General features: G+C 54.5%; 1 protein-coding gene across 1 annotated transcript in view; it reads right to left on the reverse strand.

Annotated features, from left to right (window-relative positions):
* The window catches only part of MYH11 (myosin heavy chain 11), a 91,827-nt gene that overhangs the window by 56,252 nt on the left and 15,233 nt on the right, over positions 1–20,342 (reverse strand). Inside the window, exon 3 of the mRNA XM_079120602.1 lies at positions 14,098–14,254. Within this exon, the coding sequence (XP_078976728.1) occupies positions 14,098–14,254 (157 nt within the window). The remainder of the gene's footprint in view (positions 1–14,097; positions 14,255–20,342) is intronic.

Consider the following 20,342-nt stretch of genomic DNA (forward strand, 5'->3'; position numbering starts at 1 on the left):
CCGGTTCAGGCTGTGGACAGGACAGAGACTTTGGACCCAGACAGACTGGACTCCCGAGTGGCCACAGGAAGGTATTCTGAAGCTCTCATGCCTCAGCTCCCTGTCTGTGAGGCGGTGTGGACGACATTTGTTGTGAGACATCAGCTCCGTTCCCCCCAACCCCAGGAAGGGCATGGCGTTCCTCTAGACCATCTGCCCCACGTCATCATGCGGTCCTGCCCGGCGGCTCCATGAGCCCCAGCCCCCAGGGAACGGTAAGAATAGCTGTGTCCAGCAAATTCTCTGGTCTGTGACTGAGCTCAGTCAAGGGCAGGGAGGCATGGCAGGAACTGAGGGGTCTCAACCGCTGTCCCCGGAGCCCGAACAGCCCCGTGCCTGTCTTTTTTCAGGGCTGGCCTCCAGTCTCCCCACAAGCTTCTCAGACCCCCTCCATAAATTCATGTCCTAAGGTGCGCCGGCCCCGTGGGTGCCCCCAGGGAAACCAGGGTACGGAGGCATCATGAGGCCAAGGTGACTGCAGACGGTGCGGACCAACTTCTGCTCCTCAGGCGGCCTCAGAGGGTGGGGCCAGGTTCTGGAGCTCACTTCCTCCCCCACAAGGGCATGGGAATGTGACCAACATCTTCAGCCATCAGCCAACAACAGAGAAATCGGAGGGTAACATTTGCCATGGGGCAGTGCTCAGGGCAAGCGCTCCTTAGATCCGTTCCCGGGGCTGGACGTTCCATGGGATGCTCCCCTCAGCCCAGGTCTGCGGGTTTATCCCTGTGTCCCCAGGACCTGGCCGACCCAGGGCTCCTTTGGACGCTTTGGAGGATGCGTGGACGGGAGGATTGGAGGAAACGAAGGCCACATCTAAGTGTCCCTGGGGCCACAGAGGACAGTGTGATGCTAAGAAAAGGAGGGAGTTTATAGCCCGAGAAGGGGGTGTGGGTGGTGAGCCAGGCCTCCACCTAGGACCAGGTTACCAGCCGGCAAGTGTGAATCCTGGGGACGCACCCGTCCCCCGACCTGCGGCTCAGCCCAGCTCTAGCAGTGTCCCCTCAGGACCACCGGCTGGCCGCAGCCACACCCGAAGCTGCCCAGCAGTAAGAGGATCAAGCCGCACATGGCCGAGCTCGGGAAGGGATTGTGATTCAAATTCCAAGTCCAGTCCTTACGGAAAGAGCCTGGCTCCTGCCCACCATGAGGACAAACGTGTATGGCGACCAGGTCCCTCGGGGCCATCTGCACCTGAGGCTGCTCAGGATGCTGACAGCGGCCGCCCTGAGGAGAGGGCCCAGGAGGACGGACCCCCCCCCCCAACTACTCCACTCCGTGCCACGAAGACCTGCAGACTTCCCCTCGTCCCACCAGAGATGACCAAGGGGAGAGCAGTCGCTCTGCTCCTATGAGCCACCACCACAGGCGCAGAAACAGAACACAGAGCTCGGCCGCCTGCGTGTCCCTCGGGCCTCTGCACCAGGTCCTGGGCCAACGCCACCGTCCCGTCCTCAGCAGCCTTGGCGGTGGACACCACCATCACTTCCGCTCCACGGATAAGGAAAGTGATGCTCGGAAGCAGGGGGACTTTACTAGGTCACCGGGGGGCCGAGGCACAGCCATGAACACCGGGGACCTCAGGCTGAGAGGTCACTTAGAATGAGGGTCTTGCAGATGTAATTAGGGCAGGGATCCTCCAACACCGAGGCTGGGCCCCTATTCATACGAGAGGAGAGAGATCACAGACGTGGGGCGGGCAGAGAGGAGGGGCCTCGTCCACAGGCCAGGACCCCAGGGACTGCTGGCAGCCACCAGAAGCCAGGGGAGGCTCCCTCCCAGCCTGCACAGAGACCAACCCCGCCAACACCTTGGTTGGCCTCCAGAACTCTGGCCTCCAGAACTGGGAGAGAAGAAATTCCTGATAGGCCACCAAGTTAGTGGCCATTGGTTACAGCAGCTGCCGGAAACTAACACAGCCACTCCCTGAGCTAGAGTGGCAGGCTGGGACCCAGCCCCTGGGCATTACCTCACCTTCCTCGGTCACCCACACTCCCCTGCTGGCACTTCCTTCTAGGACACACACAAAAAAGGAAGAAAACAGTCACGCTTAGTGTCTCCAGGACTCTGGGGGAAGGCAAGCGGGGGTCACCCTCGTGCACAGGAGACCATCCTCACCAGCCCAACAGCTTAGGCCTGAGGAGCACAGAGCTGTGCCTTCCAGCCCGCCAGCGGGAGAGTCCAAGAACTGAGAGGCTTGGGAAATGGGCAAAACTGGATCCAGGCAGGACCAGGACCAGCAGACGGTGAGGTGGGACGAACCAGGCTCCGATCAGAAGCCGGGCAGGCAGACATCCTCCAGGAGCCTCCACTATTTTAAGGAACAGTTTAGAGACAGCAGACGAGGGACAATCTGGCTCCATCTGCTTCAGAGAGCAGGGCAGACCCTCCCAGCAGCCTGGCAGAGCCCGGCCCCAGTGCAGGAGAGATTTATAGGGTCAGAGGCTTCAGGGCTCCCCAGGAGGGGGAGCAAGCTCTGTGTCGGGGGCCACCAGGAGACCTCTGGCCTGGGACGTTCCCATCGGAAACATAAGCGTGGGAAACACCGGAGGGCCGGTTATGGGCAGCAGGGCTCTGGCGGGGCAGGGGAGCACTATTTGCCAACCTGCCTGGAGTGCAGGGAACTCAATGCCCTGATTCCTCCTGGGCCCCAGCTGTGTCTGACTGCAGAGATCTCAGGACGCCAGGTCCCCCGGGAGGTCTCTGCCCCAGCCCCTGTCTCCTGCATGGTTCATGCTTTCTCTCAGAACTGCAAGGCACACGGCATCCATCACTTCAAACCAGCAACTCGGGGGAGGCTGGTGTGTAACCGGGTCATCCGAGCACCGCCTCCAACTAGCGCCAAGGTCCTCTGTTACCCCAAATAAACTGTGGTGCCCGTTAAGTCATTGCTCCCCATTTCCCATTCTCTGTCACCTCTGGCAGCCACCTGTCTGCCTTCTGTCTCTACGGACTGACCTCACCTGAAAATTTCACAAGAAATGGAGTCATATAAGGTGTGATCCTTTGGGCTTGGCCTCCTTCCCCGAGCACGACTTTGAGGTTCATCCGTATGGTGTTATTATCATCATTGGTACTGAGGATTGAGCCCAGGGGCACTTTACCCCGGAGTCACACCCCAGCTCTTTTTATTTTTCAATTTGAGACAGAGTCTCGCTAAGTTGCCGAGGCTGGCTTTGAACTTGCCATCCTCCCACCTCAGCCTCCTGAGTCACCAGGATTACAGGTGTGTGCCCCCAAGGCCCAACTACTTCATTCCTTTTTGTGACCGAATGACCCTGTTGTATGAATAGATAGGCTAGTTTCATTTCTCCATCCATCCACTGAAGGATGCCTGGGTTGCTGTGAATTCATGTACCTGGTCAGGGTGGTCCCAGCTCCCACAGTCCAAAGTTTCTATTGTAGCAACTAGCCTCCAATGATGGTTATTTAACCTGTCTCCTTAATACTTTTGGGGGAAAGGTGCAGATTATATGATAATGGACTATCATGAGAGGGCATGCAGAGTTTTCCTTACTTTGTCCAAGTTTGATAAAAACCATGGCACTTTACAGGATTTGTAATAGCTAAATAGTGGAAGCACCCAAGATGCCCAACGGCCGGGGGTGAACAAAATGTGGCTTCTCCGTATAACGAGATGTCATTCAGCAAGGAAGGGGCAAGCGCCAACACACCATGAGCTGAGGACATTGCGCTCAGGGAAGGAAGCCCTTTGCAGAACTCACGACGTGGGGCCCTGTTCACACGCACTGTCCAGAAGAGACCAACCTGCAGACAAGAAGGGGGTGGGGGCTGGGCGTGGCTGGGGCTGAGCTGGGCGGGCCTGTGCATCAACTTCCAGGGGGCGCGTCCTTTTGGGGTGGATGGAAATATTAAATCAACGATGGCGTTCTGACCCTGTAAATCCACTAGCAACCAGGGAATCGCATCTTTGAAGGTGGCTGTTTGTGGCATGTAAGTGTCGCTACAGTAACAGCTTTGAAAGCTGTGTTCATTTTACGCGCTCTCTGCGTGGAGAGATCTGACTTCTCACACCCCGGATGTGTCCAGAAGGTTCCAACAGTTACACACTGCTTTGGGTGCTTCTCCCAGAGGCCCGTGGGCTCCCGAAGGTCAGGGGCAGTGTGCCTGGTCCCGGGAGCCAGAACCCCTGCCAGCAGGTGCTCGGGCGCGTGTAGCCCGGCAAGCAGGCGTGTGCGCTCTAAGGCAACTTAGGCAGACGTGGGGTGAACGCCTACCGCATGGGCATGTGCTATGACCTCTCCGCAAAGGAGTCCCCAGGCCCCAGCTCGCGCCAGGCTGGAAACGCAAGTCAAGAAGCCCTGCCTATCTTTGCTTTTTGGAAGCTGTGATCTGGCATGGGAGTCAGATGGGCAAAGAAAGGACCCCAGGCTGTGGCCGTACCATCATGGGGATGTGCCAGTGCCAAGCGAGCAGTGTGGCCTTGACGTCCCCTCAGCAGGAAGGCCTCCCGGTCCCAGTGAGGAGGGAGCTGCCCCAAGACGGATGTGCACAAAACCCAGGGCCCAGGCAGAGCACCCGTGCAGGGGCCTGACCCCACATCTCAGAGGCCAGAAGGACACAGGATCCCCTGACCCACGTGGAGACCTGCAGAGCTAGAGCCCAGGGCTGCCACCCGCACAGCCTTGCTTCCCAGCCAGAGCCCTGGGGTCCGGGTCCCTCACCCCACCCCAAGACATGCCCTCGCCCCACCTCCTCCCTGCCTGGGGGTCTGCCTGGGAGGGGAGGGCTCTGGGGTGTTTGCGTTGACAAAGGACTCCAGAGGTCCCTCCCTGTGCTGGCGCAGCAGGACAGGACTCAGGAGGTGCCCAGCTCCCCACAGACTGGCTATTTCGGCCGGATCCCAAGCACAAGCTCATGATTTCTGGCTGGGGCGCCAGAGCCTGCAGGCTGACCATAAAAGGAGAAAACCCAGCTGGGGCTGCGCGCAAGCCCCGGGCTCTCGGCTTCTCCTCCTTCCTTCTCTGCCAGGCTGCTTGGGACCCGGGAGAGAAGGGTCTGAGCTCACATCTGTGGGGTCTCCCCCAGGCCAGTAGGATGGAGGGACTGTCCACACTGTGTGCAGGCAGGGGCTCCCCACCTACCACCCCACACGAAGGCGATGCCTGGGCACCTGACCCTCGGCAAGGTGGACGAGCCCAGTGTGTGGTCCCCAAAGGAAGAATGTCAGCTAAGCCCTGATGGCCTGGAACTGCCCAGGTCCTGAGCTCCCAGCCACTGTCCACACCAACCTGGCAACACCTGGAGAAGGCAGCTGTCACCTCCAGGGCCAGTGAGGAAACAGGCTCAGAAATGCAAACCCAGAGCCGGGATCTGAACCCAGCGCCAGGGCCACACCCGCCCCGCTACCTGCAGGATGGGCCCTTCCCCTTCTCCGGTCCCCCCTCCCCCGCTGCTGCAAACCCACAGGAAGTCCTGGCGTTTTAAAGGTCCCCAGGGGCTCAGGGAGCAGGAAGACCAACGTCCCTGGGGGCCTTGGGGCTTGGCTCCCAGTTGCCCCGTTCTGTCTCCCTGCTCCAGCCCCACCAGCCTCGCGGATGTCACCCCAAGCTCCCTGGAGAAGCTCCCGCCACCTCCACAGGAGGCCCTGCTCCCCCGAGCCAAGGACAGGCGGGGGCGGGGGGGGGGGGGGAGTACCCCTGCCGCGGCTCCCTGGGCCTCCATCCAGGGCACGTTCCTTCCTGAAATGATCCAATGAACAACCCTTCCCCATCCTGTGCCATGGGCAGTGTGGGCAGCGCAGATCCTCAGTCGATCCTGCTGAGTGACCGAGGGGATGGGAACCCGATTCCCAGAGGCTGAGGGACACAGTCACACACATTCAACCAGGAACAGGTCTTCAAACATTGCTGGGAGTGAGTCCACTCTCTGCAGCATGCGTGCATCTCCAACTCGGTATTTACTATTTTCAAAAATGATTCCCCTTGCTCTCTCCTATCCCAGGACACCATGAGCACCACAGGATGTGAGCTCTTGGTGGCAACCTGGAGCCCTGCTGCGGCCTGATTGTGGCACCCCCACCCCCAGACGCAGGTGGGAAAAGCCTAATCACTAAGGTGACAGTATAGAGGGCGGGGCTTTTAGAAGGTCATTAGGTCAAATGGGACCAGAGCTAGCTAGCTAGTCCCTTCCACCACGTGGGGACACGGCTAGCAGGCTCCATCTAGGAGGAAGAGGGCTCACCAGGACCCCACCACATTGGGCCCTGAACTGGGGACTTCCTGGCCTCCAGAATGGTGGACAGTACATTTCTCACATAAAAAGCGGATGACATATCAACTGGCTTGAGCAGCCCAAGCTAAGTCAAGTTTCGACCAGTTACTCCCGAAGACTAGGCCAGAGCCCCCGCTGCCCCTGCCACCTGGCAGGCCAGACACAGTCGAGCTGCCGTCCCTGGAGCACGGCAGCTTGGGGTTACTTCCCAGCCCCACCTCTGGGGCAAGCCACCTCTGCCTCCCCAGTTTACTTCTTTACCAGGAAAATAGGACAGGGTAGGAATAAAAAATAGGTAAAACAGGGTAGAAGGCCAAATTCAACCCTTTTCTAATTACAAGGTGCTGTGCTCTGAATGTTTATGTCTCCCCCAAAATTCTTATGGTAAGATCCTTTCCCCAAGGTGATGGTTTAGGAGGTGGGGCCTACGCTGGTGATTAGGTCACACACAGGATGACTTCTAAGGAAAGAGCCTGGGGGAGTACATTCAGCCTTCTCAGGAGCCCCCGAAGGCTCCATCTAGCAATAGGCCCTGTCCAGACACCATATCTGCCAGCACCTTGACCCAGGGCTTCTCAGCCTGCAGAACTGTGGGAAGTAGACCCTGTTGTTTGTAAGCCACTCTGTCTAAGGCATTTTGTTGGAGCAACCGGAACAGAGTAAGTCCTGAGGCTTAAGCCAGCCCCTTAGCTTTGGGGCCTCCGTTTTCCTCTGTTGAATGGAGTCACCGTCTACACTGACTAGCCCGCTTCCTGGGAGGACTAGATGCTCCCAGCGTGGCAGGCGGTGGGGGTCTCCACGCTTCCTCTGGGTTCGGGGCCACATCACTCAGCACGTACGGCCTCAGTTTCTCCAATCTGTCAAGGGCAGGCTGCCACCTGCCCTGCAGATGAGGCTGAGCTCTTGGGATTTATGGAGCCAGGACCTGGCAGGGCCCTCGTCCCTCCTCCTCGTTCCAGAATAGCCTCTGGGGAGTTGGGTGAGCATGAGCCAGCCCCCAGGGCCTGCCACCAGACACAGAGGGACACAGCTGAGTGTGGGAACCTGCCAGGTCCCAGGGCAGTCTGGATGACCCCCTGTGCAGACTTATCCGGAGCTCGCTGGGCCCAGGCCCCATGCTGGCCCAGCGGTCTGTTCTAATCCCCTGGGAGTGGCTGTTTGGTGCTAATGAGGTGAAGACAAGACACTTCTGGTGACAGAATGAAATCCGACCAGCCTGCAACCCAGGTCCTCCCTGCCCAGCCTGGGGAGCCCTGGGGGGTGGGGAGACCCCACGTGGCCTGCGGGAAGGCTTGTGCTGCTTTCCATGCACCACATGGCTTCCTGAGCTCAGCTCCTGCTTCCCAAGCTCAGGGCCTTCACCGAGGGGAGATGTGAGAGGCTGGATCTGCAGGAGCAAAGAGCCTTGTGTGGGACGGGGACCCTGCTCTGCCCTGGCAAGACTCGAATGTCAAGCAGGCAGAGTTCAAGTTCATCTGTGGCATTTATCTGACCAGCAGCAAGTTCTTCACTTCCTGAGCCTCAGCTTCTCCAGCTACAAAGGGGGTTAATCAAAGTGGCCACCCTAGCGCAGGATCACCAACGAGCCCTGTTCGCACACGCTCACAATGCACATGCGCATGCACAGGAAGCATTTGATATTTGCTATTTTGTAAAGACCATTAAGGTTAACAAAAGAAAAATAAAAAACCTGGCTGACCTTCCTTCTTTTGTGATTCAAGATCGTTTTTATTTTGGATGACGTACGCAGGCCCCATATTAATTTTGGGATTGAATTTTAAAGGTCTTAATCTAGTCCTTCTGCTTCACGGGTTAAGGATCACTTGAACATATTCCTGCAAAGCCCTGAGCACCTAGCACACGTGCGGCAACTTCCAAGAATCACCAGACACCTGGAGAAAGCCATTAATAGGACAAGAAGAAGTTGAAACAGACAAGCAGGAAAATGCACATCTTGAAGGAAACCGAAAAGATGAGAGAAGGCGTCTCCTCCAAACAGAGGCCAGCATAGCCACAGAAAAGAATAGCATAAGAAACACGCAAAAAGCAAAATTGAGTTTTTGGAAATAAAAAAAAAAAAAAAGATAACAGAAATTAAAAACTCAGTGGAAGGATAGAAAGATAAAGTTGGTAACTGCCCAGGAAACAATAAAAAAGAAAAAGCTGGGTGTAATGGCATGCACTGGTAATCCCAGCAACTCAGGAGGCTGAGCCAGGAGGATTCCAAGTTCGAGGCCAGCTTCAGCAACTTAATGAGATGCTAACTTAATGAGCAACTTAGTGAGACCCGCCTCAGAATAAAAAATAAAAGTGCTGGGGTTGTGGCTCAGTGGTAAAGGTTCCTGGGTTCAAGCCCCAGAATCTGCCCCTCCCCCCCCCCCCCCAAAAAAAGAAAAAAGATGAAAGAACCAAGAGAAAGATCAAAGTTCTGGGACCAGTTCAGAAACTCATTACAAAACCAGGAAAATCATAGAAAAACGGAACAAAGAACACAGAAAGACATAACCAGGGGAACAATTCACAAAATTTTCCCAGAATTTACCGATGTGGATAAGTTTATAAACTAAGAGGGCCCAAAGTCTCCAGAACAGCGGGGGAAACAGACCCACGGAAAGTCCCGTCATCATGAAGAGAGAGATAAAAAGAAGTCTAGAAACTTCCAGAGAAGGACAAAGAGCCTTTGGGCACACACAGAGGATCAAGAATCAGACTAGATTTTGTCTTCTCAAAAATGAAACTAAAGCTAGAGAACAATGAACAATTCTGTAAAAATTCTGAAGGAAATTTATTTCCTGCCACAACATTTAAACCGAACTGAATTATCCTCTAGGTATTAGAGAAACTTCAGATCTTTCAGCTATGCAAGATCTCCATACATCAGGGTCATATATATCCTTCCTTGAGAAGCTACTGGAAAGTTGCAATTTAAACAAGAGAGTAAACCAAGGAACAGAAAGACATAGAAATTAGGAAACAAGAAATCCACCCGAGAGCACTGGTAGGAACACAACAAACATGGCAGATGACTGCTACCAGTAACAGAGAGGGTCAGGGCAAGTCAAAAGGCTACAGCAGAGATCAGTTTCAATGAAAGACTATGAATATGGGATCTGTGATACATTTTTGGACATATTAAGACAAGAGTAACACATTTAGATGGAGAATTGGGGGCAGAGTAAGTGATCAACTACACAGAAAAACAAATTGGGGGGAAAAAGAAAGGCAACTGCTAACTCCAGGGAAAAGAATAAGTCATACAGTTAAAAAAAAAAAAAAGTAATCACAAGACAGGGCAGAGATCAGAACTGAATGATGCCTACAAAAACTCTAAATAGCATTTACTATTATGTTAACTCTCAACAGTGAGCTCATCGAAATCAACTGTATTGGGAATCTAACATAAGCGAGGCATTGTGAGGATGAGGCAGTAGGGACAAATCAAGGGAGTGAATAAATTAAATCCTCATCATCCATGGTGAAAAGCCAATAGGTGAAATGCAAAACTGAATAAATTTTAAGATATCAGTAAATAGTCAAGTTATTTAAAGATAGAGACGCAAATAGCCAAAAATTAATGGTAGGAGTTAAGGGTTATCTCTGGGGAAGGAGAAGAGGGAGGGCTATTTTTCTTAATAAGTTTTGAGGAATTATTTGAATCTATGTCATCTGTATATGTACTTTTAATAAAACTCAAGACTAATTTTAAAAACATGGGAACAAGGGGTCCCTACATGCACTAGCAAGGAACATTCTAGTGGAATGTAAAGCAAGGCACGCAAGATACTACCATTTGTAGGAAAAATGGTGGGAAGAAAATAGACACAACCACCTACATGTACAACAACGACAAAAACAAACAAACAAAAAACTCTAGGAGAATCCCTGATGCACTTGGAATCATGATAGTCTGCAGGGAGGTGACCCAGGGTCTGATGCACAGAGCTTGAAAGGAGAAGGTGTCCTTCTGAATTTGAATGAGCCATCTTTCCACTACCGGGAATGCCTTTTTAAAATGCTTCTTCTCTTGCCCTTTGCCTCCAAGGGCCTGGCTTCCTCTGGAGAGGGAAGGTGAGGTGAACCACATCCAGCTCCCCTGGGGCAGCAAAGGGCCGAGCCCCCAGCACAGCCCACGCCAGCCCTCTAGCAGACTCCCCTCCCGCTCCACACCCTGTCCTCAGCTGGGAGGCCCTCCGGGTCACTCTCACACACAGGTGTTGGTGCCCTGTCCTCCCAGGACTCTGAGCCTCGCCCCTCCTGGACAACCTGCCCACTCATCTGACCCCACACATTCTTTTCTTTAGACAACGCTGGTGGGTCTTCACTCACTCATTTAGACATTCAACAAACACTAACTGAGCAGCTACTGCACACCAGGCGCTGGTGAAAGTACTGGAGATGCAAAGGTGAACGTGCCGGCCGGGGTGCGGCTTACACAGCATCTGAGGGAGCCGATGGGTGCTCAGGGCCTGGGAGCCCCTCGTTCTCTACCCGGTGCTTGCTCCAGCCTCCCCACCTACCCTTTCACTCCCCGACGTGTCCCTCAAAGGGCTTGCGACTGCGGCCGAGGCTGCGAGCCCTGCCTCTCCAACTGGACGGAAAGCTCAGTGTGGCTCTCACCCAAAGACTGAATGACACGGGACAGCAATGTCACCATGGGCCTCCTACGTGGGGCCTCCACATCCCTCTACCAAAGCCAAACTCCCACTTTACAGAGGAAGAAATCAACGCGGAGAAACATTCTTCCCAGGCTTCCATTTCTCCTCCTCCTCATTTTATTTTTGGAGTTCCCACCTCACTGGTTATCAGAAAGCCCAGGGTAATGGCTGCTGACGAGCCTCGGAGCTCAAGAAATGGCTGCCTCCTGAGGGCGCGCGTGCTCGGGGCCACCTCTCCCCCGGGCTCAGAGCCAGGCCACTGGGCATCTCTCGGCGGTGCTGGCCGACTGGACTCCGTGCTTGCGCGTGGAGCCAGGAGCTGTGGACTGTGGTGCGGGGCCCTCGCCACCCAGCTCGCCCTTGCCCACAGGAAGGCAGGTCGAGGGAGCAGAGGTCAACAGGCCCCAGGTGGAAGTCAGACCAGGGGCTCAGGGCTCAGCCTCAGGCCTACGTGGGGCTGCAGCCTGCTGGTGGCGGGGCTCCAACAGCCCCCACCATGGCCCGAGCACACGGCCACACGGCAGCTGTCGCCAAGGTGCAGAGTTGCCCAGAGTCTAGGGCCTTGGAAAGGCCACCAAGAGAGTGGGGTCACGTCATACCTGGAGACAAGAGCATCGTCACCATGTACCAACAAGAGGGACTCGGGGACTGTGCTCCGTGCCAGGCAGCGGAGAAGCCCCGGGAGACCTGCCGCCTCTCGAATGGCCCAGGCCACGGAGCCCAGCGGGACAGGCAGGGGGCCGATTTTAGGCTCTCCCACGACCGAGTGAAAAAGCTGTGACCCAAAATCAACTCTCAGTTCATTTTATACTCAATCCAAGAACCAGCAGCCATTGCGGTTATAACCAAATTCCAAACACACGTAAGAGGAGGAAATGCGCCACTTTCATAAGTTGCGATGTCACTTCTCAAGGCTGAGTCCCCTGGTCCCTCTTCCCCATCAGGTCTGCAGGAAACCCTGCCCGGGCCTGGGGTCATGGTTTTCTGGAGTCAATTATTTTCTGATGGTCAAAGTCTCCTTCATTTCGTACCTTTCAGCTCAGTTAGCATATGAAAGGTTGCTGAGCAAAATGTCAGTGATGGCAACCTCTGAGTGACAAAAGGACAGGTTCCAGCATGTTCTCCTTTGCTTAAATACAGGTTTTAATTTTTTGAGAATCATAATGCTAAAGACTTGTAAAGTTACAAACACACATTTCTAGAGCACTATTAGCAATGCCTACCCATCTGTCATCCTCTCTCCCGTTCTCCTTTGCTAGCAGAATTTTATTTCATGCTAATATTAGGATGAAATGTGCTTAGTGGGACCTCCTTCAGCTCCAGAAAAGAACCAGAAATGATTTAAAACAATCGTGAATATCCCCTTTGCTAATGATTGGTTTAGAGGTTGGCAGGTGACAAAGTTCCTCCTTGGCCAGAGAGAAGTGGGGGAAGAGCCTGATCCCCGACTTCTTTCATGCTTTTTGATGTTATCATCTGAAGATGTGATGGCTGGATCAATGGCTGCCATCTTGTGACCATGAGGAAAAAGCCAAGAAAACCCCCAAAGTAACTTGCTTTTAAACTGAATTAAGCAACCCTGAAATCATCGACCTCTAGACTTCCTGTTACCTAAGGTAATAAACTCCTATTATTTAATCCACGTGAGTTAGTTCTTATGTTACTTGCAACCAAAAGCATGCCAAAAGATATAAGCACCATAAGTTTGTGATGCTCAGCCTCCCAAAGCAGTGTGGGAACCATTTTTAAAATACTCTTTCATCCGGGACACCAAAAATGCAATAATATTACAAATACACACCCTGATTCCAGCAGCTGTTGCTTTAAACCCTGGGGTGGCACCCCCAGGGCTGGCCTTGCAAGGCTCCATCTGCTGGTCTTTGGAGGTAATGGCAGCCCTGTGTCTGGAAGGATCACGTTCTGCCTAGAACTTGGGTAATGCCAGCAACTTGGGACCCTTCTGCCTGAATCCCTCTACTGTGGAGGTGGTGTCTCCAGGGCACACCGGGTTCCTGCCCTTTAGGAAGCTAGCACAGGGTTCTGCTCGATTCCCACGTACTGAATTTTCCACTTAGGGCCTCATGCTGCTGTTCAAACATCTCAGAATTTGGAACCTTTTGGATTCTGGGATTAGGAATGCTCAGCCTGTGACAGTTTATACTTAACAGGTTTTTGCTCTTGAAAACCAGGCACTGTGCCAAGCTTTGGGTGCAACAGTTCATTTCATGCTCACATCCACCCTGTGAGGTGGGGCACAGTTGTTATAATCCTCTTTCATGGAGAAGGAGACAGATACAGAGAGGTTAAGCAGCTCACCCGAGGTCACACAGCTGGTGAGTGACAAAACTGGAGCATGAGCTCAGGCAGCTCGGTTCTAGAATTCACACCCTTAATAAGGGATGCTGCTGGGTTTTGTTTAGTCTGAAGTAGTTTGAGGAGGGGAGGAAGCGTATGAGAGAAGCATTACGTAAATAACACAAGAATGTCACTTATATGAAGTTCAGGGACAAGCAAAACTAACTGGCAGTGATGGAAGGCAACAGCAGCGACCCAGGCAGGGGTGTCGGAGAGGTATTGACTGGGAAGAGGCACGGTGGAACTTTCTAGAAATATTTCACATTTTGGTCTGGATGGTGATCATACTACTGTAGACGTCTGTCAAAATCAGTTTTAAACTGGACACTTTGGCGTGTTTCACCCACTCCGTGAGCATCCAGTGCTTCACCTCCACAGACCCCTCTGTTAATAGCAGCGCTGATATAGGATGACATGGTCAGTCTGAGAGTCCTGGATCTGGAACAGCTGTGCTCCCCAGCGCTTCCGACGAGGGTGCTCAGCCTGGGAGCAGGAGAAGACCTGCTGCCTGAAGTCCTGCCAAGTCGGCTCAGCAACCTTCAAGGCGGAGGCTCTGACCCTTTTACAGATGAGGAAACTGAGGCCGGAGAGGAAAAGATTTTTCCAGCTCCCAGGAGGGGGACACGCGGACCCTACAGGCGCAGCCCCAGGGCCGCCGCCCTCTCCCTTCCAGGACCAGCCATACCCATGTTTGCCCAGGCTGCCCGCTGGCCTCGCCCCCCGGCCGGAGCACAGAGGTCTAGCCGGCTTTTTCCCTTTTCCAGGCGCTGCCTTCCTGGCCGCGCTGGGCTGGGCTGCGGCCACGGGTGCTCACCTTGGAGCATGCTCCTGTAGGCCGTGTCCGCGATGGCGTAGATGTGCGGCGGCATCTCGTGCCTCTTCTTGCCCTTGTACATGTCCACGATCTTCTCCGAGTAGATGGGCAGGTGTTTGTAGGGGTTGACCACCACACAGAAGAGGCCAGAGTAGGTCTGCAAACAGAGAGGGACTCAACTCCAGACCCCGCGGGAGGCGAGCTCGCTCAGGTGTGCCCCCCGTCCCACCCCAGATGGGAGACCTGGAACCCTGGGCATGGCCTGGTCCAGGTGTGGGGGCCGAGGAACCAGGGTGGGGCTGGCCTGCTAGGCTGCCGGCACCGTGATTTGCAACTCCATGGTTTTATTTATTTATTTTTGGTACAGGGGATGGAGCCCAGGGTACTCTACCATTGAGCCACACACCCACCCTTTTTATTTTGAGATGGGATCTCACTAAGTGGCTGAAGCTGGCCTTGAACTTTTGATCCTCCTGCCTCAGCCTCCTGAGTGGCTGGGATTACAGGCGTGCGCCACCGGGCCCAGCCTATGTGAGTGCTGTGTGGTGTCAGGGATGGAACCCAGGGCTCCACATACACCAGGAGAGTTCTGCCACCAACCTAGCCTCCAACCCCAACTGTGTGGCTTTAAATAGTTCTGGGTTCAAACCTTAGCTCCACCCCCACTGCTGTCACCTCACCCTGAGCCTTGAGGACCTGAACTACAGCGACCACTATCAAGCGCTCACTAAGGGCCTGCCACTGAACTGAGCCCTTCACAGGCGGCATCTGCCCTGTGACAGCCAAACCCGATTCCCTACTGCCTGATCAACAGGCGAGGACCCGGAGGCTTGGTGGGGTTGTCTCCAGGTCCCAGAGCTGGAGGGACATTTGGGGGCAGACATCATGACTGTTCATCCCAGAGCTCATGACGGTTAACAAAGCACTTCCATATCTCTAAAACGGGGACAAGGACGAGTGTCTCCAAAAGGAACCTAGTACTGACACAGGTTGCAACGTGGACCAAACCTGAAAGCTTCATGCTGAATGAGAACAGCCAGGTCCCGCCTCCTCTGGTCTCAGCCCCGCCTCCAGCTCCTCCAGACCACACCCCTGCCACGCCCCTTTCGACCGGGGGTGTCATTTACTTCCCACCCAAGCCCTGAACGGGAGGCAGTAAAAGGCAGTAGTTAGGGAGGCCTTGGGTTTGAACCCTCTCTCTCCTGCTTCCTAGCCCTGTGACCCTGGGCAAGTCTCTTAACCTCTCGAAGTTATCCTCGTCTGCACAATGGCGAGGCACACAAGTCCCTCCAAGTTTGTTCTGAGATCACGCTTTCAAGGCATTCAGCGCCTTGCCTGGACTATAGTAGGTGCTCAGTCAACATGAGCTACTGTTCCAATGCCGTCTCACCATCGTGAGACCCTCGCCTCCCTGAAGCCTTCACAGGGGCTGCCCCCTCCACCTGGACACTTCCCCTCAGCTCCCCGGAGCCCTCTTCAGCTCCTCTTCAGGGCTCAGTCTCGGCAGCACTTCCCGGACCATGAGCTACCATCACCACATCTCACAAACAACTCCTGAGTAAACAAATACGAAGAGGGAATGCTGGGCCCTCGCAGCTTTGCCACCATTCTCAGGACGCCTCCTGGTGCTCTGCACACAGCAAGCACTTACTCCATGCACCCTCGGGACGCCTCCCCTGATGCTCTGCACACAGCAAGCACTTACTCCATGCACCCTCTGGATGCCTCTCCTGGTGCTCTGCACACAGCAAGCACTTACTCCATGCACCCTTGGGACGCCTCTCCTGGTGCTCTGCACACAGCAAGAACTTACTCCATGCTTCCTGGCAGATCTGAATCTGCTCCATTCAGCAAACATTTCCCATGCAAGCCAGGGTACAATGGCCAAGAGGAAGGTCTCTGCAGGGTCACTGGGCTTGTGAATCTGGCCATTCTATCTCCATGTTCAACTCGGTTCACTGACCCAGCCCCCCTGTGGCTTCCTCTGTCCCCAGGAGCCCCCCCACAACGGGCAAGTCCAGAGTCTCAACGGCCCCACCCCCACGTCCCAGCCAGCATCTCATGGCGCCGGTGCCCCAGCAGATCTAGGCCATGGGCACAGGATCCCTCTCGCAACCGTATTAGGAAGCAGCTCCAGTCGCTCCGACGCTTTATATGGTCAGTCACAGAGCCCTGAGCACCAAGCCTTCAGGAACAGGGAGGGAAGGTGCAGAGAACACAGGCTTGAGGTCACCAGGCCTGGGGACTCTCCACTGCGCCCATCACCTGCCTGGCTGTGCACACGGCCCAGCACCCGAGCGCCCTCCTTCCACTCTATAAAATGAGGGACAATCACTCCTTTACCAGGCGGGAGTGCAGTGGGCTCCCTGTCCTAGACCCAGTGATTCTGCTCTGGCCTGAGTTTTAGCAGAAGACTATAGACCATCTCAATGCCCCCCAGCTGGGGGCGGGCTCCACTGTCACAGCTCATCCCTGGGGCAGAAGACCGCACCGCGGTTAAAAAGCACCATCGCCACAGCCATCTGTGGATGGACGCAAAACACAGCTAGCTGCAAAGACGAATGCACGACAGCGTGCGGCCTGGGCGGCCGTTGGGGTGGGGCTGGGGTGAGGGCAAGTCTGTATACCCTCCTAGACCACTTGGCTTCACATCTGCACGCACTGCGCATTCAAAAAGATGTCTTAAGACTGTCTAGATAGATTCTTACTAACGGAAGCCAAAAAATCCTCAGGATACGGCTGAGTGGGAAGAGCCAGCTGCGGGGGACGAGCGTGGAGCGATTGCGGGAACTTTTATTGTATGTATGTAAATGCATACGGGCCCCTTGACACAGCGGGGGGACCCACCTCTACCAGAGCTCAGCCCCAGGGTCCTGAGGCGGCAGGGAGTGGCGGGGCCTGTGGAAAAGCAGCACCCACACAACGGCTCTAACAGGGACTTACCTCAACCCTGGGGTGCAGAACAGGAGGGTCCTCTGCTTTTTCAAGCAATATAAAAACTGAGCTTTTGGTTTTGTTTTTTTGATAGTTCAAATTAACTAATTTTTAAAATATCACTCACTCTGGGTCAACAGCTCGTGATCTCTACTCTAACACTTAGTAGGTGCTCAGGAAATCATAACAGAAGGCTAGATTCCTTCCTCCCAGGCACTTCAAGCTTGTGCTACTCAAGCCAAGAGCACCCATGGCACCGTCCCCACCTGCCCCTTCCACACCCCAGCGCCTGCTCTGAGCCTCCTGCTCCCAAGGGCCCTCCCCATCACGGGTGGCCACCCCAGCCCTGCGCTAAACCCCTGATCGGCCCGCTGACCAGCAGTGAGACTCAGCAGGTCTGAGCCTCAGCGTCCCCACCTCCAAAACGCAGTAACAGCATGCGTCTCCTACCGTCGTGGGCGACGCTACGTGAGCTCAGGTTACAGCACTGGTCTGGGGCCAGCCTTTCTGGGATTGAGAGTCACCTCTGGGTCCCCTCAAGTTATCTAACTTTTCAAAGCCACAGTTTACTAAACTGCAAAAATGGGCATGCGTCATAGTGTCTTTTTCCCCATTTTTTTGTTTTGTCTTGTTTGTTTTTTAAATGGTACACTGTACCATTATCTCTCTTATATAAATAATGGTGGTCATGATATATGTTAGCATAGACTTTTATTATAGTAAATTTTGAGCAAATACCATCTACTATCACTGAGGGTCACAGGCCACTTTGAGAGTTTAATGACAACTAAGATCTTTGGCCAGAAAAAAATACACATAGGAGCAAATGTTTCCCACAGTCTCCAGACGCTTAGACTGCCTGGCATCCGTCCGCAGGGCCAGGCTGGGAGCCCCACGTTGTAGGACTCGCGGCCCAGGATGTACACATAGCTCAGATTTGCATCTGGCTGAAGAGCAGCTCCTCTTCCACTTAACTGAAAACTAGTCTCAGGGCAAGGACAACGCTCAGTGTCCCAGAAAACCGGGACAGTGAAGAAGCACATGCTTCACAGACAAGACCAGAACTGGAACCAGGGATCCTTCCTAAGCTGGTGTCACCTCTGCCTTAGTCACCTCGCCTGAAGGTGGAACATCATTCTGTCATCAGTATCACAAGGACAAAGTGACTTCTAAGGACGTGAGACAGCCTCTGGCACAGAGTAGGCCCACACCCGGGGGTTCCCTGCTCCAGAATCCAGAGCCGACAGCCACCAGGGCCACCGTGAGGCCAAGGCAGAGAGGACCAGAGTCCAGAACAAGAGGCCTTGGAGCAGGGATCAGGTGTGGCAGCGCAACTGAGTCCCTGGACATCGCTGAGCCCAGACCCGAGTCTCTAAGGTAAGGGGACGGCTCCTCTGGCTTCTAGGACCCAAGAGGACACAGGTCTGCCCAGCCTGCTCAAGGCCAGCCTGGTGAAGCAGACAGGAAAGTTCTCCTTATCCCCGAGGGCAGCGTTGAGCATGGCTGGCTGCCAGGCCCATGGACAGTGTCGCCTGTTAAGGAGAGTCACGCAGTCTGACTACGGGCTGGGAGAGGGGCTTCCCGTGTTCCGCCAGTCCCTTGCCTTCCGTCTTCTTCACGGGCAACTGTTTCTATTAAGTGATTAAATTGAGCAGAAAGGTACAAGACAGAAGCAGGTGCGTGGTCACAAGGCGGCACGATTTTAATCTGATCTGTGCAGAGAAGCATAGCAGGAATCTGCAGCTCTGGTTCATTTTTTAATCTGCTTCAGATGATACTCTGGGTCTCGGGACCTTCATAAGCTCCTTGTTCTTCCTGACTTCTATTTTGGGCTCAAACGACACGCCAGAGGAGAACAAGTGGAACAGAAACATAGCCCTGTCCTCAGCCACCCTGGACCCCAACTGCCCCTCTAGCTCTCTGCTGTTTGGTGGCCTTAGAAATGTCCGATGTATTTGGGTGCAAAGGTGCATGCCTGTAATCCCAGCAGCTTGGGAGGCTGAGGCAAGAGGATCCCGAGTTCAAAGCCAGCCTCGGCAACTTAGTGAGGCCCTAAGCAACTCGGTGAGACCCTGTCTCTACATAAAAATATTTTTCAAAGGACTGGGGATGTGGCTCAGTGGTTAAGTGTCCCTGGGTTCAATCCTGGTACCAAAAAGAAGTCCAGTGTACACAGACTTGGATGGCGAGGTTTCCACACAGGGAAGGCCAAGGCTAACGTCGGGGAAGGAAGGGTGGGCTTTATAGCTGCACCTCAGCTTGCTCATCTGTAGAATGGGACTTGCCCGCATCACTGTGGCCCTCTGTTCACTGGGGGAAACAGAGTGTGCCGGGTTACAGCACCTGGTCTTGGGGAGCTACTTGGTGTTGTCCCTTCCCCTCTAGCTCTTAAAACAGCCTCTGTAGCCCCTTCTGCCATATCCCCCAGGACGGATCGTCAGCGATGGCACTGCCACAGGACTGAGGACGCAGCCCTTAAGAGGGAATCTTTGGGGCCGACGGATGCTCAGCATTGACTTGCTCATGGGAAAAAGGGCAAGTCGCTGATCCACGCACGCAGTAGGCTTTTAAATACATCCACAATTTGTGCCATTCTCGTGAAGAGATGAGCACAAACACCCCTCAGCTCGGGGTGAGGACTGATTTTGTGTTTTCTGCTTTTGACTGACTTTTACTTTTTCTGACATTTCAGATCCTGACAGTGTATGTGTCCTGTTGTCCCAATTATGAAAAATAAATGTGTGGGACGTCTTTAGAGATGAGGGGCTTTTGGTCATTTTCAAGTGGCAAGGCACACAGGACAGGACCAAGAGGACCTGAGGACAGAGCGACTGGGCCCAGGACTCTGCAGAGGATCCAGGACCATCGGAACCGTGGCAGCCCCCACAGTCATGGCGGCCTCGAGACCCGTCAGGGCAACACCTTGCGCTCAGTGCCCACTGTGTGCCGGGACAAGAGACCCACCCCGGGAGGGTGGCGGGTTCTTGTGTGTCGGCTACACAGAGAAGGAAACCAGGTTCCCGACAGATCAGGCAGGCTGCCCGAAGGACAGTGCTCTCAGAGAGGAAAGGTGGACGGTGACGGGCTGGGGACTCTGCCGCCAGGCTGGCATCCTGGGGCCCTCTGTGTCCCACTTGTCCTGGAAGCTGGTCCAAGCAAGGAACCCAGGTCCCCCTTTGTCACAAGCCTCAACCAAACTGTGGTGGTGGGCATGTTCCCGACCTGTGCCATCCCACCTAGCAGCCTAGAGCCGCAGGCGGCTATTGGGGACCTCGTGTGGCCAAGACCCACCTGAAGGAACAAATTCTCAA

This window comes from Sciurus vulgaris (genome assembly GCF_902686455.1).
Source record: "Sciurus vulgaris genome assembly, chromosome: 18".
NCBI classification, from domain to species: Eukaryota; Metazoa; Chordata; class Mammalia; order Rodentia; family Sciuridae; genus Sciurus; species Sciurus vulgaris.